Raw genomic sequence first — 25,438 nt, forward strand, 5'->3', positions numbered from 1 at the left:
AAGACAACACAAGATATAAACAACCATGTTGGTAAAGAATAAGAAATTGTTAAAAGAAAGCAAGCAGAAATGGAAGATATGAAAACCTCAGTGAAAAGCATGGGTAGCAGATTTGTCCAACGTGAGGGCAGAGCATCAGAAATACAAGACAAGGCGAATGTGAATCACAAGCTCAGTGATACCTAAAAACAACAGAATACCATGCAAGATGGATTCAACAATTGCTAGATAACTAAAAAGACCTTCAGAATTATAGAAATAAGAGAAAATTAGTTGATAACTCAGAAGGGATAAGAAATTTATTCACTGATAAAAGCAGAAAAAAATTTCAAATCCAGAGAAGGAGCAATATGCAAGTACAAGACATACAAAACCCCAAATAGCCAGGACCAGAAAAAAATCTTTTCACATCACAATCAGAATTTCGGAAAATCACAAAAGGAGAGAAGAGTAATAGCTGTTAGAGAAAAACAACAAGTACCAGGGCAAGCATATCAGAGTGACAGCATATACCTTAGCACAAATGGACGCACATTATCTATAGGGTTTTTCTTAAAGACTAGATAACTTGAAGTTGTTAAGCTCTGGAAGGAAAAAATTATCAATTTAGACTTTTATATCCTGCAAAATTAATCTTCAAATTGATAAGAATTAAAGATTTTTATAGCAAAGAAATTCTAAAGAAAAACATGACCACTAATTCAGGAGTACAGAAAATAGTTATGAGAATCCTGGACAGAAGCAGGGAGGCCACCAGCATTAAAAAGCCTGAAGTAAGATACACATCTAACTGAGAGTCTAACAAAACAAAAAAAAGTAACCCCCACTAGAAAAACAATGCAATGACAGGCTTCAGTAAACAGCTGAAAACAATAACCCTCAATGTCCGCGGTCTCAACTCCCCAATCAAAAGGCACAGACTTGCATACTAGATCAAAAAACAAAAGGCAGCTAAATACTGTCTACAGGATCCTGACAAGTAATACCAAAATGAAGCACATAGACCGAAAGAGAAAGGATGGCAAACGATACTCCCTTCAACTAGAGGCAAAAACCAAGCAAGAATAAGTATCTTATTTTCAGATACAACAGACTTCAAGTCAACACTGATCAGAAGAGACAATAATGGTCACTACCTACTGGTAATGAGAACAACTCAACAGAAAGAGACAACTACTACACATATCTATGCACCAAATGTCAGTGCCCCCAACTTTATAAAACAAAACGAATGGACATAAAAGGACAGATAGACGTCAATGCAATAATAATGGGGGACTTCAGTACCCCACTCTCACAATTAGTTCACAAGGATGAAAAAAATCAGCAAAGAAATATCAGAGTTAAGCCACATCACTGGAAAAAAAATGGACTTAATAAATATCTACAGGGCTTCGCCCAACAATGGGATACACATTTTTCTTAGCAGCATATGGATCTTCTTCCAAATAGACTATGTATTAGGCCATAAATTATGCTTCAATAAGTACATTGCTGAAATAATTCCCTGCCTACTACCAGATCTTAGCATAATGAGCCTAGAAAGCAACAGAAAAAAAATCACAGAAACTATGCGCACACATGGAAATTAAATAACACATTATTGGGTAATCAATGAACCACAGAAGAAATTAGGAAAAAAGTATAAAAGCTCTTAGAATCAATGACAGTGAAGTATAACACATCAAAATCTGGATTGACTCAGAGCTGCAGTGACAGGCAGGAAGTAAATTCCAAACCACCTCCATTCTCTGGCCATTGCTAAGACTCAGGGACCAGAGATCAGCAGGGAAGCCAGTGACACAGAAAGAACGCACAGGATAGGACTAGCGGCACAGAAAAGTCCAAAGCAACAGTAACAGTATGAGCCAGCAGGTGATAAGTTAGGTGAACCAGATTTGTGCTTGGGGACAAGACACATGGAATAAAAGTCGGTGGGCAGTGCTGCCTTCTTTTCCTTTCCCTATTTTCTTCTTCTTCTCTCTTTTCTTTTTTTAAATGGCCAGATAGAACTCCAGCCATAGAAAATTAACCCCATCCCCAACCCAGAGACAAAGATCAGACCCAAATCCAGCACAAATTTACCAGCAACTTTGGCTACAGTACACATTCTGGGGTCAGACTTGGGCCTACCACAGAACTGCAGACATTAGAGGAATCACTTTTATTTTTCTCTGTCTGATAGGTTTTCCTCTTGTTAGTCTATTGAGTTACTGTGTTTCATCTTGCTATTTATTTTGATTTTCTGTTGTTGTTTGTATTTTTCTCTTTTTGTCTCCATTGTTTCCCATTTTGTTTTTCTTTTTGTATGTTTGTTCCTTTTTTTCTGTGTGATTATTTTTGTTTTCTGTTTTTTCTCTTTTTTTTACTTCTGTTTCTTTTTCTTCTATTTTTAACCTTTTTTTCCTTCTTGTTCATGATTTAAATGACTAAACTTTCCTTTGTATTATTCTACTTGTCCACTTCCTTTCTTTTATCAAGTACCTCACTTGATTTTTATGAGACTTTCATGTGGGTAAACACTGTCTTTCCCTTTCTGGTTCACTTCAATACTCCCAGGCGTTCTCTTCCAATCCTTCTCTCTTGTATCCTACAACTGCCAAAAAGTTGGATGATCATTCTTTGCCCACCAAATTTGCTCCTACTATATTTAATTCCATCCACTTCTCCATCCAAGCCTCTACCTCTAACCCACACACTTGACAGGATAATATCACTCTACTAAGTGGGAAAACATTGCACACAATTTCCTGGCATAAATTGGATTACATTATATGAATATAGAACTTGCTCCTATGGTTAAAGGTATCAGGCTGTGCTTGGGTCTATTGTTATTGCTAACTGTACTACTTTTACCAGAATGCCATACTTATCATTTTTTAAAAATTTTATTTAAAGAGAAAAAAAGCAAAACAGAAAAAGGGAGGAAATAATACAGAATTTCAAAAACAAATAAACAGTAAGAAATCACTAGTTGATAAGTTACATATTGTCTTCTCAGAAATAGTTGTTCAAGGTACAAAATTAAAGCATACAAAGTGGACATTCAAACAGTGAGACTACAAACAGTTCTGTTCAATAATCCAACAAAAACTTAGTAATACAGGTTATCAATCCTACACACTTAAACATACATGCAGTTATATCCTTTACAGCACTTTCTTTTCCTCTCTTTTTTTACAATAGTAATTACACATTCTGGGTTTTATTACCCCTACATTTCTTATTACTTTTTACACTAGACACACAATGTGGTATTTATAAATATGATTCTTATTTTACTTATGAGGATAGTCTCAAGTTGCCTCAATTTACATATGAAGACCTCAAGATCAGCCTTTTTATAGCTGAGTAATATTCCACTGTATAAAAATACCACGTCTTTTTCATCCACTCTGCAATTGATGGGCATTTTGGTTGTTTCCAAGATTTAGCTATTACAAATTGGGCTGCTATGACCATGGGTGCACATATATCACTGTGACATGACCTTTTCAGTTTTTCTGGGAAAATACCCAGGAGGGGAACAGCTGGATTAAATGGAACTTCCAATCCTAGTCTTCTGAGAAATCTCTATACTGATTTCTGTAGGGGCTGTACCAGTCTACATTCCCACCAACAGTGGAACGGTGTTCCTTTCTTCCCACAGCCTCACCAGCATTTGTTATCAGTTTATTTCTTGATGGCAGCTATTCTTTCTGAGGTGAGATGAAATCTCAATGCTGTTTTAATTTGCATTTCTCAAATGACACCACACATTTATATCTTGGGTATGGGGACAGCTTTAAGTCTCCATCCATCTTCGGTGGAACCTCCAAATGATATCAGGGAATGAAACTCCCAACTTACTATGTCCAGTATGAGCTCATGTTCTCTAAAATTGAAGAATGAATTTTAGGAACAATGGAGGTTAAGAGCAGAATATATTTCTCAGACAGAAAGCTTCTGTCTGAAGAGAGACAGAAGGAGTCCTGAGCAGGTAGCCTGCCATACCTATTATAATCAGTTTTTTCTCCCCCATATGACAACACTGAGATTGCAAGGGGCCAAACCCATCACCATAGTCTAGTACCAAAGCAATGGACCTTGAGTCAAAAAGACAGCAACTCCACATTCTTTTATTTATTTATTTTTTTGTACTGGAGATTGAACTTACAACTTTGCACTTCCAGGCTGGTACTTGTGCCTCTGACCTAAATCCCCAGCCCTACCACATTTTTAATATACTGGGAAGGTACAGTCTTGAGATAGACAGAAAGACCAAGAAACACCTATATCTAGAAGACATCCTTGAGGAACAGACATCACCTAGGAAAGCCTCAACACCAGGGATAAAGTTATCTAACAAAAGAAATCTACAAGCATCAAGACAGGAAACAAAATAAAATAAAAAATAGAAAATGACAAGAAGAAGGAGCAAAATGTAACCCCAGATGCTCAACCTACTCAGGACAGGTCCAGAGCACAAAGAGATAGAGGAAATCAGAAGCCGACCACTGGAACTCTGAAAGGATAGCAGCAGAAGTGAAAAAACAAATGGAAGAGGCCATAGAAAAAATAATATCTAAGGTACCCCCAAAAAGACAATCAGAATAAAAGAAATTAAAGCAGAGATTAAAAATATAGAGGAGGTTAGAAAAATGATGGAATCCATGAATTCCCAACATCCAGACATGGAATCAATGACAGATCCAAACAGAAGTCCAAGAGATTAAAAACTCCATTGAGGGCTGAGGATTTAGCTCAGCGGCACAAACACCTTCCTTGCAAGCACGAGGTCGTGAGTTTAATTCCTGGTACCAAACCAAACCAAACCAAACAAAAAAACCTCCATTGAAAGTATATACAATAGATTGAATGAAGGTGTTTAAAAGACATGAATAAACAAAGAAGCAGTAACACAATTGTAGTGGAGGACCATAATATCCCACTCTCACAAACAGACAGGTCAGCCAGACAAAAAAATCAAATAAATATCAGAATTAAACTAAGCCTAGGAACAAACAGACTTGGTAGATGTCTACAGTGTTTCATCCCTGAACATCAGAATACACATTCTTCTCAGCTGCGCGTGAGACATTTTCCAAAAATGGACCACATCATACGAGTCCACAAAACATGTTTAAATAAACTAGAGGATTGAAATAATGCCTTGAACACTATCTGACCATCACACAATGAAACTGGAAATCAACAACAAAAGAAATCACAAAAACTACAAGAAGACATGGAAATTTAAAAACACATTTTCAAACAACCAATGGGTCACAGAGGAAAGTAAACATTAAATTACACAGTATATACAATTAAATGACAGTTTCAATACAACATATTGAAACTTATGGGATACCATGAAAGCAGTCTTAAGAGGGAAATTTATAGTAATAAATTCTCACATCAGGAAAACACTACAAGCTCAAATAACCTAATGTTGAACCTTGAACTTCTAGGAAAAAAGGAACAAATAAAACCCAAAGCTCATCTAAAGGACGAAATTATAAAAATAAAAGCATAAATCAATGCAATTAAGACTAAAAAACAATACAGAGAATCAATGAATTGATAGTTGGTTCTTTGAAAGAATTAATCAAATTGATAAATCATTAGCCAACTTCATCAAAAAGATGGGGAAAAACACAAACTTAAGCAATTAGGAATGAAAAGGGAGAAATCACAACAAATCCCACAGAAATTTAGAAGACCATCAATACTTATGAGAACATATATTCTAATAAGATGGAAAACATAAAAGAAATGGACAGATTCCTGTACAAAATCCAACTGTCAAGACTAAATCAAGAAGATATAAACATTCTAAACAAGCTAATACCAGGCAATGAAATTGAACATGTAATTAAAAATTGACCAACAAAGAAAAGCTCAGCCTTTGATGGATTCAGGGTTGAATTCTACAAGAAATTTAGAGAAGAACTAATGCCCTAAAGCTTAAACTCTTTAATGAAATTGAAAGGGAAGTTATACTTCCCAAATCATTTCTGGAGGCAAGTATTACTTTGACTCCAAAACCAGAGAAGAACTCAATCAAAAAAGAAAACTACAGGTCAGTCTCTCTAATGAACACACATGCAAACACTGGCAAACAGAATGCAGCAAATCATCAAGAAGATTATGAATCGTGACCAAATAGATTCACACCAGGGATGCAGGGATGGTTCAACATATACAAATGAAAAAATGTAATACACCGTATTAACAGAACAAAAGGCAAAACTGCACAATCATCTCAATAGATGCAGAAAAAGCATTTGACAAAGTCCAACATTCCTTCATAATAAAAACCTACAGAAAATTGGAATAGAGGGTCTTTATCTTAATCTGATAAAAGCCATCTATGGCAAACCAATAGTTAACTTCATAATGCATGATCAAAACTGAAAGGTTTCATTCTAAAATCAAGAAAAAGACAAGGATGTCTACTACCATCTATCCTATTCAATATAGTTTTGGAAACATTAGCCAGAGAAATTAGACAAGAGAAAGAAATAAAAAGAATAAGGATAGCAAAGGGAGAAGTTAAATTATCATTCACAGATGACATGATCCTCTACAGAGAAGATCCCAAAATCTCCACCAAAAGACTTATAGATCCAATAACCAAATTCAGTAATGTATCTGGATACAAAGTAAACACTCAAAAATCAATAGCATTCCTATACACAAGCAATAAACACAGAGAAATAAATTAGGGAAACCACATCCTTCACTATAGCATCTAAAAAATGACATACTTAGGAATGAATTTAACAAAAGACATAAAAGATCTTTTCATTAAAAACTACAGTGCTCTGAAAAAGGATATTGAAGAAGATAGAGAAATGGAAAGATATCACTTGCTCATAAATAGGAAGAACCAACATAATGAAAATGGCCCCATTCCCAAAACTGTTACACCAATTTAGTGCCATCCCAATCAAAATACCATTAACATTCCTCACAGAACTAGAGAAAACATTCCTAAAATTCACTTGCAACCAGAAGAGGCCTACAAAAGCAAAAAGCAATTCTGGGCAACAAAGGCAAGTCAGGGGACATCACAAGCCCTAACCTAAAATTATAATACAAAAGCTACTATGATAAAATCATCATGATATTGGCAAAACAAACAAACAAACAGATATGAGGATCAGCGGAACAGAATAGATGTAGATGCAACTATAACCCACTAAATCACCCTGTCTTTGACAAAGGAGCCAAACATGTTCACTGAAAGAAAAAATAGTCTCTTTAATAAATGGTACTGGGAAAGCTGGCTTTCTATATGCCAAAGACTAAAACTAGACTCATGGCTATCACTATACAGTACACTAAAGTCAAAATGGATCAAATACCTAAATATTAAAACAGAAACTCTTAATATACTGGAAGAGAAAATAGGTAGAAATCTTGAAGACATAGATATAGGCAAAGACTTCATGAAAAAAAACCCAGATCACATGGGAAATACAATAAAGAATCAACAAATGGGATGTCACCTTATTAAAAAGCTTTTGCACAACAAAAGAAATCACCAATGAAGTGAAAAGACAATCCACAGAGGGGGAAAAATTATAGTCAGTTGTTCCTCAGACAAAGGAATTATATCTAGAACATATAAAGAACTGAAAAATATCAGGGCCCCCAAATTCAAAGACACATTCCAAAAATGTGCATCTGAGGTGAATGCACACTGTTCAGATGGAGAAATACAACTGGCAAATAAATATAAGGAAAAATGTTCAACATCACTAGTCATTTGGGAGATGCAAATTAAAACAACACTGAGATTCCACCTCACCCCAGAAACAACCAATAACAAATACTGGCAGGGCTGTGGGGGGAAACCCTTCTCCATTGTTGGTGGGAGTGTAGACTGGTGCAACCACTATGGAAATCAGTGTGGAGATTCTTCAGAAAACTAAGATTAGAGGTCCCATTCTACTTAGCTATTCCTTTTCTAGATATATTCCTGGAAGAATTAAAAATATTATACCACAGTGATACATGTGTACCCATTACACAATTTGTAATATTGAAATCTTGGAAACAACCCAAATGCCCATCAATTGAGGAATGGATAAAAAAAGATGTGGTCCTTTTATACAATGAAGTACTACTCAACCATAAAGAAGGATAAACCTGAGATTTTTTACAGGTAAATACATGCAACTTGAGACCATGCTAATAAAAAAGGGAAAAACTTTACAAGTCTTTGTATTTTTAAAAGTTGTAAATTTTGAACTTATGCATCACAATTTTTGAGAATTGCAAATATGAAAATTCATACTTTTGAGAATTATAAATTGTAAGCATTCACAATTTTGTTCATATAGAACCATTGCCTTTTTAGAAGTATGTCCTTGAGGGTTTTATAGTTTTTGTCACTAATGGATTATATTTTTCCATTTTCATTTTTATTTATTTTACACTTTATTTTTAATTTATTAACTTTTGCATGTTTCTGGTTTAGTCTCCTTTCTAAACTAACATAGTAATTTTAATCTTTTTATTCACAGCTCTAAGTTTTCCAAGTGCATAATTGTATCATCAGCACAAAGAGGTGCTTTTTCTAATGTTCACATCTATTATTTTATTTTAGTCCATTTCTTAGAACTGCCAAAAATATTACATAAAAACATTGACACAAGGCACCCTCATCTATTTTCTCACTTGAATTTTGAAGTCTTAGTATTTTGCCACTTAGGATAGTATTGGGCTTTGATAAGTTGTTTTACTATTGCATTTAAGTGGTTTTTGGAGGGCTATTTCATTTAAACTTTAGCTTGGGAATAGCTATCAAAATTTAACAAATGTGTCTACATTTCTTATGTGGTCAGGTTTTTTCTGTCAGTATTTTGGTGAAGTGTGTTATGCTTATTGATTTCCTAATGCTGAATCATCCTTGTATTTCTGTACAATACTTGGTGAACAATACATTCTCATACATCCTACTTGATTAAAGGCATTTGTTTCTGTCTGTGCTACAATATACTTACTACTTCATTTGCATTTTTTACACTTATAGTCATAAACATGAGATGATTTATGGGTTTATTTATACTATAAAAGTGTCTTAAAGTTATACCTATTCTTAATACAAGAAAATGGGAAGTTTTGCATGGTGTTCTAAGATCTTAAATTGTTTATTACATGTGAAATTCTATGTTTTCTTTTACTGCATATCTTCCCATACATAACAATCACACTCACATGGCAATTTGTACCTGTACATAATGTATCTTAATTCTTTTTTTCCCATTCACCACCATTCCCATCAACCCTTCTTCCCCTACTCCTTTATAAAAGCGTTGTTTCCATTTTTTTCCTCCCATTCTCTTTTTTATTTTTATTTATTTATTTATTTTTTCCATTTTCTTTTTAAAATCTCTTTTCCTTCCTTCCCTTACCCCCTTCCGTTTCCCTTCCCATCGGAACATACTCTTCCTGTTTCTCAATATCTAGCCTCCATTTTGCTCCCTATGTACCCTGAGGGCTTCTCGCACAAGAGAAACAAGTGACATTTAAACTAGGGGTCCAAATCTGAGATTATACGGTCATTAAAGTTTAAGTTACTTGGCTGCAATATTGGGGAAGGAGGGAGAGAGAGACTAGAGACAGATAAACAGACACAGAGAGACAGAAACAAAGAGGGAGACACAGACAGAGACCAGACAGAGGAAAGAAAGGAAGAGAAGAGAAGAAGAGGGAGAAGAAAAGGAAGAGTAGAGAAAAGCAGACTGTGATAGTTCCTCACTTCAAAATGTCAGCCAATTAGCAACAATCTTACTTGAGTGCACAGTCTTAAAAGTCAGCCAGTTAATAATAGTCTCATTAACTTCTACAGCTGCAAGTAAACTACTGCTTAAATGCTCTTGTTATCTCAAAGTTTTTCAGCCTCTGAACGCCATGCCTCCAACAGTCCTGCTGGTGAGCCTGTGTAGCTCTGCTCAGAGAGGCTGAGCTTTGCATTAAGGCTGTCTCCTTTATAAGCCAGCAAAAATTCAGCTTTTTTATAGTCATATTTCTGAATATTTGTATCTTCCTTAGATAAACAGAAAACATGAAACTGTGGGTAAGTCTAAACAAATACTATCTGTACATAATAACATTGATAATGTCTTGGTGAAATTAAATATGCAGAAAAAATTGAAATGTATCACCACATACATACATGCACAAAACAGGCACAAAAGTCAGAGGTAGGCCAAAGAAACAACAAAATAAATTTTAAATATTTGGAAAGTAACAATCCTAAGTCAAGGGAGAAACCACCCTGAAAATCTAAAAATATATATTTGAAGAATATGATTAAGATAGTACATATCAAAACATATGATATGCAGTCAAAGCTGGCTTCTTTTGCCACTATTCTATTGGGATTTCTTCTGTTTCCACCATTCTTATACCACCAGTCATCCTTTAAAAGTTTAGAGATCCATTCTTAGCCTTTGGCCATTCTCATATATACATTTTCTCAAGGTCATCTAATCCAAAATCACAGCTTTAACTAACATTTATAGTCCTGATATCTCCTCAACTTGCATACAAGATTTCTCTCCCACATTCCTGACATGCCTGTTGAATAAATTCACTTAGTTGTACAAAAGCTACCTACAAGTCATTGTGTCTACTACTAAGTACACAACTATCTCCCTCTATCTTTTCTACTCCTGCATTCCATAATCTCAGTGAATTGGATGATTTATGTATAATCCTAATCAGGAACACCGGCATACTGTAGAAGTCTCCTCTCATGTATTGTCTATACCCTCAAATTTGCATAGCCTAATATTCTTTAATGTCTTTTTTCCCCCTCATTTCCATTCCCATATCACCAATCACTTGTCGTTTCTCAGTATATTCCTACAAAACGTCCCTAAGTGGTTTCAATACACCATTCCTCAGTGGATCTCCCATTACATTGTCAGAGTGGCTGTTCTAAAATTTAAGCCAATTTGCTACTGGAAATCTTCCAATGGCCATCTATGGCCTTCATTTCAAGCTCGTTAGGTTTAGCACAGCAAGCCTATCTATGTTGACAAAACTGTATCATTCACCCCTACATTTTGTTCTACTGCAGTCTTACTTAGGAAGTTTTTGCCTGTGCCCATGACTTCGAGTACCCTATATTTTCCTCTAGAAGTTTCAAGATTTCGTGCCTTATACTTAAGTCTTGGGTACATTTTGAATTGATGTTTGTGCAGAGTGAGATACAAACATATAGTTTCAGTTCTACACATAGTTATTCACCTTTCCCAGCACCAGTGTTAAGGAGGGTGTCTTCAACATGCTTTGGGGCCTCTGTGTCAAGAATCAAATAGCTATAGCTGTGTGGGTTTGTTTCTGTGCCTTTTATTCTATGTTTATGTTCATGCTAGTAACATACTTTTTTGTTACTACGGCTTTGTAGTAGCATATTTTGAGATTAGTTATTATTTTACCTCTGAACATTACCGAATTGCTTAGGCTATTCCTGGTCTTTTTTGCTACCATATGATATTTTAGGATTATGTTTCTATTTCATTAAATAATGTCATTAGTACTTTAATACGATTACATTGAATCTGTAATAGATTTTGGTAATATGGGTATTTTAATAACATTAATTCTGCCAATCTATAAACATGGGGTGTCTTTTTATCTTCTAGTGTATTTTTGAATTTCTTTCCTCAATGTTACATAATTTTCACTGTAGAGGTAGTCTTTTACCTTTTTGGCTAGGCTTATTCCTAGGTATTTTTTAAAGCTTTTGTAAATGGAATGGTTTTCTTGATTTCTCAGCTACCACATTATCGGTAACAGGAAAGCTATTGATTTTTTTTTTAGTGTTCATTTTGTGTCCCACCACTCTGGTGAATTTATCATATGTAAATATTTTCTGGTAGTTTTTACAGGTAAAGGATCATATCATTGGCTAACAGTGATAATTTGACTTCTTCCTTTCCTATTTGTGTCTTTTTATTTTTTTATTTTACCTACTAGTTCTGGTCAAACCTCAAGAACTACAGAGTGTACTGAGCAGGAGTGATGATTGTTAATTTTAGAGGAAATGCTTCCAGTTTTCCCCCATTCAGGATGGTTTCTTTTTGCCTTTTTTATTTTAGTGGTACATTTTAGATATACATAGTGATAACATTCCCCACAGGGAATTTCCACCTGTGCATGGTACATTTTCTTCCTGTTTTCTCTTCCCACTCCCCTCCCTTCAGCCCCTCATTCGATGCTGTGTTGTCTGTGGGTTGCTGTATATAACCTTTGTCATATTGAGATAAGATCCTTCTCTGCCTAGTTTCTTCACAATTTTTGCTGTTTTGTCAAAAGCTTTTCCTGTGTCTGTAGAGATGATGGTATAATTTTTACTCTTGATTCTATATACGTGGTGTATTGTATTCATTGATTTGAATATATTGAACCATTCATACATCCCTGGAGTGAAACCAACTTGATCATAGTGTATGATCTTTTTATGGGGCTGCTTGAAATAATTTCATTGAGGAATTTTGCATTTATGTTCATCAAGGATGTTGGTCTGTAGTTGGTTGTTGCTGCTGTTGTGTCTTTGTCTGGAAGAATATGTTTACTTCTAGACTTTCTATTTTATTACATTCATCAATATTCATGTGTATGTTTTTATGCTGTAGCATGCTGTTCATAACTGCAATAGCCTTAGTTTTACACAAATACTGGGCTTTCCCTCGTTCTGTAAGGTGTCATTGGTATTTGGATAGAGATTACACCAACTTTGTGGCTCACTTTGGCATTCTAACTATCAGTTCTCCAATCCCTGAACATTAAATAGTTTCCATTTCCTTTTCCTTTTCATAATTGTTTTACAGTTTCACTATAGAGATCTTTCGTGTCTTTGGTTAAACTTATTCCCAGGAATTTTATGGTTTTTTGTAACAATTGTCGATGACGTTGTTTTCTTGATTTCTTTTTTGGACTACAGCAGCTGCCGACGTGGACCTGGGCGTTGCTCCTCCACAGGACCTGTGGCTGAACCTACAACATTTAATTGTTAGCTATCTCATTCAATCAGTCTTGGTGGCATTTTGTCTTTTAGTTTGGGCATTCCAGTTATACTTTCTTTGGCTCTTGGAATGGTGGCCTCATTTGCCACAGATCGACAGCTGAAGGAGGTCTCCACAGCAGCAGCACGACACATGCCTCATTACAGTACTGCAAGCAGTAACGTTCACATCATCATTTCTCTCCTGTTCCTAATACCAAAGAGTGCTGTTAATTTTCCTCTGTTGACTTTCTAACCTGAAACTTTGCTGAATTTATTATTTCTGCTTGGTTTTTTTTGTTGTTGTTTTTATCTTTTGGTAGTCTTTTTGGAGTTTTCTATATATAAGATCATTTAATCTGCAAACAGTGACAGTTTGACTTTCTCCTTTTCAACTTAAATGTCCACTATTTCTTCCTCTTACATAATTTCTCTGGCTAGGAGTTCTAGTATTATGCTGAATAAAAGTTGTGAAAGTAAACATCATTGTCTTGTTAAAGATCTTTTCCATATTCAGTATGATATTAGCTGTTGACTTGTACATCATCTTTATTATAGTAAGGTATGTTCCTTCAATATTTAATTTGTTCAAAGTTTTTATCATGGGGATGCTGAATTTCATCAAATACTTTTTCTGCATCTTTTGAGATGATCATAAGAATTTTGGCTTTCATGCTGCTGATATGGTGTATCATATTTACTTATTTGTGTATATTGAGTCATCCTTACACAATTAGGATGAATCCCACTGAATTATAATAAGTAAGATATAAGGTGTCATTATTATTAACCATACCAGCCTCACACTCTTGGGTTCAGGCAGTCCTCCTGCATCACCTTCCCAAATACCTGGGACTATAGGTGTGTGCTACTGAACTTGATTCCCTAATCTTCTTTATGTGTTTGTTGGATTGATTTGCTAGTATTCCTGTAACAATTTTTATATCTATGTTCATCAAGGATGTGCATCTTTCTTATTGTCTTGATGAAAAGTACTTGGCTTCTTTTTAATACTAACCATTTTAGCAACCAAGTTTCCCTATGTTTCCTCCTTATAGACACTTCCTTTCTGTCAAAACTGAGAACTTTTAAATGGGTTCTTCCTTCTAATTTGTAGTGCAAACATGGCTAAAACTCACCATTGCCTGAATGCTGGACTGTGTTAAAATTTACTCCACTAGACTTTTTTTAGCGCTTTAATTTTTAATTTTTTAGTTATTTATTTTGATGAAATACAGATAAATATTAATAAAGAAAATAGTCAAAACACTCTCCTTATGTCTATAAAAACCAAAATTTCATAAAAAATAATTACAGAATAACAATGGTTGTTACTGTGTATCATGGTTTTTAAAAAATGGCCAACGTGTTACTCAGAGCCTAAACAGAATAACTAGTCTGTTACCCTTAATCTCAGTTTCAAGACATGAGCAAAATGTAGTCAAATTTTCTGCCACAATGTAACATGCATGGTCTCAAATCCAGGTGTCTACAGAATCCTTATTCCCAGATAAAACCTCTTGAGCTTGGTATTTACTATTTGCATTTTTATCAGCATTCTAATCTTTTGGGCTCTGACTAGAATCTCTCATCAAGCTTGGGTTATAGCATTTCCAAGCCTTTTCAAATTCCTCCTGAAAACCAGTTCCAAAGGCTTCTAAACCATATGTTCAGGAAGTCACGTAGGCAGCCAGTATATCTAGCATCCACAATTTAAAAGAGGAGAGTTTTATTTTGGCTCACTTTGAGGTTTCAGTCTTGCATGGTTGGCAGCATGGTAGAAGGACCTGCGTAGAAGAAAGTTCATCACATCATGGCAGCTAGAAAGCAGAGAGAGAAGGAAGGGGCTCCCTCCCAGGTCACATCCTCAGAGACCTGCCTCTCCTGACCACACCCAATCTGCTAACATCACATTTACCTATAGTACCCCCATAATGCAATCATCTTTCAAAAGCCCCACCTATGGGCACATGAGGCTCATCTACACATGAACTATAACAGTTGCAACTTCCATAGGTATAACGACAACTCTACTTCTTGATATCAATTTTCTGTATTATTCCATTTTCCACAGCTATAACAAAATACCAGAGATGGATTAACTTATAAAGAGGTTTATTTGGCTCATAGTTTTGGTAGCTTGAGAATACGGCAAGATTTCTCAGCTCTTGAAAGACCTCTTTATGGATGGCATCAAAGTGACAGGAATGCATGGTAAGACAAAAAACCAGATATCACGGAGGAATCATGCTTGTTACTTTGGAGCAACTATCTCAAGAACTAACCAGGGTCCCACAACTAATTCTTTCTAACGATAGCACCCTAAGTGACTTCAGGCTCCAAATCTTAATCTTAAATAGAAATTGATTTAGTAATTAATCAAATGGCAGAGATTGTCAGACTGCATTAAAAAACACTGATCCAACTGTATGTTGTCAAGATTCAAAGGCAAAAATAACTTTAAGAAAAAAATAGCAAAAAGTATATCATCACATAACAGTCACAGGAAAGCAAGCCAAGGTAGCTATAATAACATCAGAATATATACATATATATATAGGGAATCAAACTCAGGATCTCACACTTGCCAGGCAGGTGCTATGCCACTGGGCTATATCCCCAGTAGACAAAATAAATATATTTTGAAACTAAAATGTTACTAGAAATAAAGGAATATTTTAGCCTAATAAAAATATCAATCAATTAAAAACCCATAACAATTACAAACATATATGCACTTAGTAATAGAGCACCATAATATAAAGCAAAAACTAGGAGAAGTGAAAAGAGAAATCAAAATCCAAAAGTAAGAAGTGGTGATTCCAATACCTTACTTTAAGAACCCCTCAATGGAAAATTAGCGAGGAAATGTAAGATTTGAAAAATATTATAAAACAACCAGACCTGACAGGTATTTGCAAATGCTCCACCCAACAAAAATGCATTTGTATCAAATACACAAGGAACAGATTCCATGAAGACAAGATGCCAGGCTGAAAAAAAACCTTTAATATTTTAGGAGGATAAAAATAATGTCAGTTCTGAACTTAGACCATAATAGAATGAAATTGGAAATCAATTACAGAATAATTGGCAAACAAAAATATATAGAAATTAAATGCTACATTCCTTTTAAAAACTCATCAAATCTTCAGAATAAATTAAAATGATATATCAACACTTTTGGGATATAACAAAAGCAGTGTTGAAAGCAGAATGTATAGCTCTAAATGTCTACACTAAGAAAGATGAGCAATCTCAAATCAGTAACACAACCTTTCATCTTATGATACTACAAAAACCAAAGCAAATTACAGTAACCAAAAGGCAGGAAATAATACTGACCACAATAAAATTTAAAATGAGAAGAGATACAATACAGAAAATCAATGAAACCAAAATCTGGTTCTTTGAAAAGATAAAAAGAATTGATAAACTTTTACCTAATTTAACCAACCAAAAATGACTCAAGCTACCAGAACCATAAATTAAAAAGGGGACGGTACCATTAATTCCACAAAAGTAAAAGAAATATAAAAATACTATAAATGGTTTTGCCAATAAATTTCATAATAGAATAGACAAAATTTTCATGACCTTGGCAAAGGATCTTTAGATATGGCAACAAAAACTCTGTCAATAGAAGGATGCCATCAAAAAAATTAAAAGGTAACCCACAGATAAACTGTTTGCAATTCATATACAGTATCTGAAAAAGGACTAGAATTCAGATCATATAAAGAACCCTTATAACTCAATAAAAGAAAACACAAAAGATGTGACAGGATATTTCCCCAAAGAAGATGTACAATGACTAATAAGCCTATAAAAGATGCTTGACATCAGCAGTCATCAGGAAAACACAAAACTACAATGAAATGTTACTTCACCGTATCCACTGTCATGGACTACATCTGTTGGCAAGGATGTAGAACTATCGGAACCCTTATACCTTCCAGTGGGAATATAAATGATCTAGTATCTTTTAACAAGTGCAGCAGTCCTCGAAAGTTAAATACAGAGTTACCAAGTGACCAGAACTTCTACTCCAGGTTACACACCCAAGGGAAATGAAAACTTATGCGTCCTCAAAAATGTGTAAGCAAATGTTCACATCAGCATTATTTACAGTAACTGTAAAGGGAGACACCCAGATATCTATCAACAGATCAAATGATAAGCTTTATATACATACATAAAATGGAAAACTTGGCTATTGAAAAGGAACAACTAACACATGCTATGCCAAATGGAAAAAGCCATTCATAAAAGATAAAACTATGTAACTTCATTCATATGAAAGGTGAAAACATGGAAATCTACAGGGACAGAAAAGAGACTTAGAATTATAGTAGGGATAGGGAAAGGGAATGAGAGCTTAAAAGTACAGGGTTTCTTCTGAGGCGTATTCTAAAGTTGTGGCAATATTCTAAAGTTGACTATGAGAGATACATATGACTGTGAATGTGTATTCAATTGTACATTCTAAATAGGTAAATTGTATTAAATTATATCAAAATCAAATGTGTTCAGTGTTTTATCTTGCTTGATTTTAAAAAACTATATGCATATATTGCTTGTAGATTTATTTAAAATAGCTTAAAATGCTTTATAATGTCACAATATCTACTCACTGTTTTTTCTTACCATTATCCCCATTTATTCTCATTTCATATCCTTTGTAGAGTCTTCCTATGTTTTTTATTAATTCCATCAAGTATTGGTGTTCTGCAGGCATCTTCCCCTCGACACTTTTATGGCGACCAAGTATGCCCATTCCAGTATCTGCCCAGCTGTCCTGTAAATGCTTAATAATCTTGAGAGTATCATATCTGGATAGTAGGATATCCCCAGTATAATTTTCTTTCTCATCATTTAGTTCCTAGAGAGTAAAGGAGGGGGGAGTAGCACACAGTTCACCAAATCAACAAAGATCTTACTTCCTTAGTGCTCCCCAATTATTTTTGAGTTGCACAGCCTTGTTATTATTCTTCAAACTATTTCTTCTCCAAAGAAGTGGTATGTGACAAACATTTTAAACGAATGCTGCTATCCTATGAGAAATTCATAGCTTATCAGCCAGAAAATCATTGCATTAAAAATCTTATCAGAGTAAAACAATTTACTGACAGAGAATTAAGTCTGAGAGAGCTAAGCATGTTTTATTATTCAGTAAGGTTGGGTGATATATATATATATATATATATTCCTGCTAAATTGGAAGAGTTCCTAGAATATACAGTTTTTTATTTGATTCATATTATATCTTTCTAACCCCAAATACCAAACAAGAAATATTATTAATATTAGTGAGCAAATAAAGTAGAATTTATATATAAAGTTTACTATTATTTCTTCAATAAGGGTAAATAATATAGGTAGACATTGTAACATCAATTAGGAGTTAAGAATTCTGAAATGAGACCAGTCTCAAATGCTCATTCTGTCACTTATCATTTATAGATGAGGATTATAAGACCTACATCAGATTGCTGCCCTGAAAGGTAAAATAATGTATGAAAACATTTTAGCCTAACAGAGTATTTAATAAATGAGAGATATTATTATTCCTCATAATTAAGGAAGCATGAATTTTTTTCTATTTCATCTATACATGTCAAAACTACCAGATAAAGAGTTTTTAAAAGTCATGATTCTCTCATACAGTGACTTTTAAATTTTTTTTTTTACCTAATAGTTTTGACATGATGTTTGCTGGCATATATATTATATGTACTACATACAGATATAATCATTCTGAGACAATTGTGCTCAAATAATTCCAAAAGTAAAAAGTAGGGATTAGATCATGACTGCTGGACAACTCTGGGCTGCCCTTCATCTCTTTCTTCCCCTTGCATGGGGCTGATGGTGGACAGGACCAGTGCCGGGGACAGAAGAGGAAACAACACAGTAAGCTTCCACCCAGCTACAGGACTGTCCCAGACTGCAAGCCAGCTCTATGCTTTGCTTCCCTTGGTATGGAGTAGCAGAGGCACAGATTAACCGAAAGACCTGATCATGGATGAAGCCAGTGCTCAGGGAAAGAAGGTTAAACTGGGAAGCTAGCAGACCCAGGGAGAAATTACAGACCTCGCGAGCAGCTTTAGAGATCTCCATAGTAGCGAAAGAGTTTTTCTACCCTGGGATCACAGGCTTACCCTTCCAAAGTGACAGGATGAGGGATAACCACAGGAAACAACCACAGCGTGAATGTGGGAGTTAAACTTAGACTCCCTAAAAAGCTTAAGCTCAAGCTGGGAAGGGACTGGACGCTGCCCTTCATAGTGATAAACTAGCAAGTGATGACATGAAGTCCAGCAGTTTGCTTGAGGCCCCATTCAATGGCCTGCATTGAGAAGAGACCAGAAGGGCGGCTGTTTTTCTCAGCTACCGAAGTGAGCAAGGACACACCTCAGCTGGGACAGTTTTACAGTCTGGAGTAAATGGACAGAGGACACCTTCGGTGTAGGGAGCCACCTCACAAACCCAGAGGCCCCAAAGCTAGGCTAAGGAAAAAATGACGTGCTAGATTCCAAGATGTCAGATTCTGGAAAGAAAAAAAAAATCATTCAAAAATAACGGTGAGGACAGGGGATATAGCTCAGCAGCATACGTATCTGCCTGGCAAGTACAAGGTCCTGAGTTCGATTCCTGATATCCTCCCCCGCCAAAAAAAAAAAAAAAAAACCCACAGAAGGATTGTTTGGTTTGGTTTTGTTTTTTAAAGTCAATGTTTAAAAAACTTTTTAAAAAATATTTCTCTTTTTCTATCTGGTTTTTCTTGGGGGGCGGTGGGGTTGCTGAATAGCTTATAGGCTTATTTATTTGTTTCCTCTTCGCTCTCTTCAAACATTTTAACCATGAGATCAGCCTTAGGGATATTAAGAAGTTTTGGAAATATCTTGTTGCCATTTATTTTTCTCATGTTTCCATTGTTTTTTGTAAGGAGGATTGAGGGTCACTTTGGGTAGAAAAACTCTTTTGCTACGGTGGAGATCTCTTTAGTTAGTGTACATTTCCCTGTGATGTGATCCTGGCTTGCCGTTACATTTTGGTATTTATACACCTCTTCAACCTATTGAATGTAATAGGGCCAGTCTTGGTTGCTACACTGCAAGGAAAGAACTAACACTGATTATATCAGGATCTACAAAGCCAATATATAATATATCAGTCATGTCATTTAAAACAATTTAAGCCTGTAATCTCAGCACTCAGGAGGCTGAGGCAGGAGGATCATTGCAGGTTGGAGACCTCCCTGGGCCACAAAGTGAGCTCAAGGCCAGCCTGAACTGCGTAGTGAGACCCCGTCTCAAAAAGACCAAAAAAAAAAAAAAAGATTTAATAATTTCACTTTTTTCAATAACTCAGAAACACTGATATATTACTGCTGACAGGTAGACTGGGATTTAGAAGATAAAGGAAGGACAAAGGAAGAAAATTCACAAAGTGAGAAAGGAGAAAAAGAGATAATATAAGAGAAAGAAAAAAGATGAGAATTTGCTATTACTTTTACCTCTGGAGTTGAGGCTGGGAGAGGGCACGTGAGGTGTCTGTGGGAAAAGGAGGGAAGCACAGCTGCAGTTTGGGGGATGCTGCGACAAGGCTGGAGCCAATCAGCGTGCTGATGCAAAGCTGGTGTTTGAATCTTCTATACATAACTTTTGGAAAAGGTTAAACCTGACATATCCGTGCAAGATATTATTTAAACTAAAGCACTAATTCTTACTTTCCTTTTCACAAATACCAACTAATATATATATATATATATATATATATATATTTATATATATATATAATCTGATAATATATATCTATATCAGAGATACATATTGGATGAAGGAAAATAAGAAACATACAAAAAAAAAAAAACAAAAGAAAAGCGTTGCCTCAACACCACAGCATTTACACTGCATTCATAATCCAACCAGATAGAGATGTCACTAATTTTAAAAGTTTAATTTTCCTTAAAACAAAAATTAGAGCTGGGCATAGTGGTGCATGCCATTTATCCCAGCACTCAGGAGGCTGAGGCAGGAGGATAGTTGTGAGTTACAACCAGCCTGGGTTACAAAATGAGCTCGAGGCCAGCCTGAACTACCCAGTCACACCCCGTCTCAAAAAGACCAAAAAACAAGCAAACAAACAAAAACAGAAACCAAACATGACAGGCAGAAATGTTACTTATATTTAACCAATGGATGACAGAATCAGAATCAGGTACCATCTACATATCTCTTCCAATTTTTTTTTCTTCTGTTAGCCTAACTTTGTTTGTCCAAAAATCTGAACCAGAACGGAATATACTCATATTTTTAAAAGCACTGTTTTGTCTTTTATCAAACTTAATACTGCATTTTAAAAGGATGAAATGTGACTCAGTTGTACATACAGAGTTTCAAGTTTATAATCAATGCTTCACTTCCTAGCTGTTTATTAGAAAGTCTTGGGCTGGGGATGTGACTCAGTGGTAGAGCTCTTACCTTGCATGCACAAGGCCTTGGGTTCAATCTTCAGCAATGCAAAAAAAAAAGTCTTACCCTTTGCCACTTCTTGAAGTCTGAAACAATCAAATCAAATGTATTTTCCTTAATGGGGGATGGAATGTTTCCCCTGAAAGAAAAATGAGCAAGAGAAATATCTCATAGCAGAGTAAAAACAAAATCACAAGTCCTTTTGCTAAATAACAACACTATTTCTCCTTAACAATTTTCAAACATGCCTTTCAGGTCAGCCCTTCTAATTTGCAAGTATAAATATAAATTTAAAATCTAAGCAGACCTGAACAATCAAGTTACACTGCAATGGGCCATGGCGGGCTTTTTTTAAAGCATTTTTCTCTGAGCCTAAGCCAGTGACAGCAGCCCAGAGTCACAGCACAGGGAGGAGGGGAGATACAGAGACAGAGAATCATAGTGAACAAAAATCAGCAGATCTGGAGAGGGAAAACATCTGAGCTTCACTGGTCTGGAAGCTACATACCAGATGGGTGCTTGAAAAGTATTTCGCATTGTTCAATGTGTAAGTGTGCTACTATGGTGGGGAGCCATCTTGTGAGAGCTATATTTGAGCTGCTACTTAGGGAAACGTAAGCCTGTGGGCCTTCCTTTCTCCTGAATCCACAGCAAATATTGCCTCACTGTTTCAGCTAGAGTTGGCCTTGTGACTAACCAGGGTTCTGGCCAAGTGTGATGGTATATATATATATATATATATATATATATATATATATATTCTTTTTTAAATAATAGTTTTCTCTTTAATACTATTTTTGTGATTTCTTCCTTTTTGCATCTCTTTCCTTCTAAGACTCAGATTATTTTACTCTTTATTTTCTACTTTTCACTTTTCTACTCCATTTTTTTTTCAAATTTTTACTTATGTAGACTTTATTTTCATATTTGCCTTTGAATTGTGCGTTGAGCGGGGACAGCCAAATGTGTAGGTGGTGCTAGGAACGGAAGCCAGGGGTGCTCAGCCCCTGGGCTACCTCCCCGTCCTGCCTTTCTGTCCTATAGTGGGGTCTCTCTGGGTTGCTCATTCGCCCTCTGGGTGAGTGGGACTTGCAGGTTTATACCACTATGCATTTTTTTCTTGTCTTCACTTTCTACCTTTGTTCTGCTTTCTTTCTCTTCAATTTTTCAAACATTCTAATTTTTCTTTTTGTTTCCCCCTTCACATGTTCTTCTCTCTTAATTAACTGAATTTTTACTATCTTTTAAAACTTCTGAGTTTGCCAGCCCCTACCGCTCCTGTAAATGGTTGCTGTTACGGTTGTGGATGTCACAGGGCAGTACTGGGCTTTTACCCTGATGATGAGGTACAGGTCCAGCACAGATAAACACTTACTCCAAGCGCAATCTGCCTCCACTCAAACTTTGGTCAATATTTTAATTCAAAACTTAGGGTACATAAAATTCCCCAGCTGATGATGGGGCCCTGGAAGTCACATCCCGAAATGAAGAGAGCCTGACCAACAGAACAACTGCAAAGACCAGGGACAGCACACCCTCAAGGGGCCTCAGTTCAGGTCACTTGTATGCCCTTTCAGAAGGAATATTGTTGACAAGACTTAGAGGAGCGATCATAGAGAATGTGACATATGTATTTCATGGTCTACAACACAATCTCCTGAGCCAACAGAAGGATTTCACTTTGTGAAAACTACAGTGAAAGTGTGGCCAGTGCATATGTGTCAAAATATTTTAAGTACCAGCAAAAAAGTGATAAGAAACCTTACCATGGAACCCATTAGGAAATACAGTGAACACTCCACCACAAATTCAGTCTCCAAGGACACCATCAGAGAAGGCTGTTTCTTTAAAAGGCCCACATATAGAAGTGGAAGATATATTCAACCCAAGAGATGTGCAAATCTCAACACAGAAAGAAATACAAGAAACATAAAAACAACACAACATGACACTTTCGAAATGTAATACCTCCACACTAACTGCCGTAGATATCAAAGCAGACAAAATACCACACGAAGAATACTCAAAACTGATCAAAGACCCAAAGACAAAAAAAATCAATGTAAAGCCTAACGAACAGCTTAAACAAGCAGAAGAAAGAATCTGAAGGTTTGAGGACAAAGTTAAAAAAATACCACATTTAGACAATAATAAAGCAAAAATAAATTATGAAAAAATGCAAGACCTCTGGGATGCAATTTTTAAAAACAAATTTAATTACCTGTGGAATACCAAAAGGGCTCAGATGCAGACTAAATACATGCAATCTATTTGGCAAAATAATAATAGAAGATTTTCCAAATCTTGAGAAAGACGTGGATATCCAGGTAAGGGAAACATCTAAAACTCCAAATAGACATTATCAGGGAAAAATCTCCCACATCATATCATAGTTAAAATGCGAAAACTATAGAGCAAACAAATTACATTGAAAACTACAAGAGAAAAACACCAAATCACTCATAAAGTCAATCCTTCCAAATAGCAGCAATTTCCTTTTTTTTATAAGTCAGTTTACTGGTACAATTTAGATATGCGTAATGATCACACTCACTGTGGGGAATTTGTACCTGTACGTGATATATCTAAGTTCCTCTTTCCCCCCATCCTCCCCTCTTCTCTTCAAGCCCTCTTCTCCTCTTTATTTACAAAGCTTTGTTTCTACTTTCTCCTCTTTTTTTCTTTTCCCTCCTCCACTTCCAATTCGTCTTTTCTTTTTTCTTGGCAGAAACTCTAGCCTGGGAGGGCATAGAACAGTACATTTCAAGCTCTGAAATAAAATAACTGCCAATCTAGGTTACCATATTCAGCAAAGCCTCCCTCAGCCTTGCAGGAGAAATACATTCCAAAACAATCAGAAACTATCGGAACCCAAGACCACAAAACCAGTGCATTACAAGATACTTAAAGGAACACATCATGCAGATAAACAGCAGACTAACAAATGAATGTAAGAAAAAGAAACATCCCAAAACTAACAAAGTGGAAGGTATCAGTACATACCTTTCAATAATAACCCCGACTGTAAGGCTCAGATTGGCAGACCAAATTAAAAACCAGACCAAACAATGTGTTGCCTGCAAGAAATACACCTTGCAAAGATATATGCATACTAAAAAAGGTGGGAAATGACATTTCATGCAAATAGAACCTGAAAACAAGTAGGATTAGTCATTACATATTGAAAACGGAAAAATGCACCAAGAAGACATAACTATGGCAAAGTACACTGAACATCAGCATACTCAGTTTCATAAAGCAAACAGTACGCAGTCTATTATCTTTGCTTCTTTCCCTCTTTCCTTCCAACCTTTCTTTTTTCCTTCTTTACAGTGTCTAATGTATATAAAGTATCCAGAGATACATAGAGAATACAAAATAAAGAAAAGATAAATTTGATCTCTGATCTTGTGTTTAATGGGAAAGTTATATAGTCACAAAAATAAATGTGTAATCGCAACTTGATACAAGGTCAGTGAAGGAAAGTGACAACATTCTAGGAGAGACGAGGACAAGGAAAGGGGACTGCTCAGCATAGATTTTGATCTAAAAGGTTAATGGCAGTTAAATAAATCAGTGGAGCTAAAAACATTCCTATCAAAGGACATAACAGGCGCAGAAACAGCACAGCACAGGCCCTGGGGTAGCAGTGGGCACAGCCTATCCCAGATTTTGAAAAATATACTTGAGACAAGAGATGAGAGATACTTGAAGAGAAACAAGCCAAGAGTATGAAGGGCAAGATCGTGCCAAGCTCTGATGATTTAGTGGGGAAAAAAAAGGTTCTAGGTTCACTTTAATTTCAAATAATAAATAATTGCATGAGCATATATAAAAATAAATAGTGGGGGATTTCAATACCATACTTTCACAAATAGGCCATCTGGACAAAAAATTAATAAGGATGAATTAAACTAGTGACCCAATGGACTTAACAGACACCTGTGGAGCATTA

General features: G+C 35.6%; 1 protein-coding gene across 1 annotated transcript in view; it reads right to left on the reverse strand.

The window, feature by feature from the left end:
- Axdnd1 (axonemal dynein light chain domain containing 1) overlaps positions 1 to 25,438 on the reverse strand; it is a 156,474-nt gene that overhangs the window by 58,663 nt on the left and 72,373 nt on the right. Inside the window, exons 14-15 of the mRNA XM_013157837.3 lie at positions 21,550 to 21,622; positions 17,654 to 17,888 (exon numbers count right to left, since the gene is read on the reverse strand). Of these exons, the coding sequence (XP_013013291.2) occupies positions 17,654 to 17,888; positions 21,550 to 21,622 (308 nt within the window). The remainder of the gene's footprint in view (positions 1 to 17,653; positions 17,889 to 21,549; positions 21,623 to 25,438) is intronic.

Source organism: Cavia porcellus, unplaced genomic scaffold (genome assembly GCF_034190915.1).
Source record: "Cavia porcellus strain 051 isolate PalLab524CR breed Dunkin Hartley unplaced genomic scaffold, mCavPor4.1 scaffold_29, whole genome shotgun sequence".
Lineage (NCBI taxonomy): Eukaryota > Metazoa > Chordata > Mammalia > Rodentia > Caviidae > Cavia > Cavia porcellus.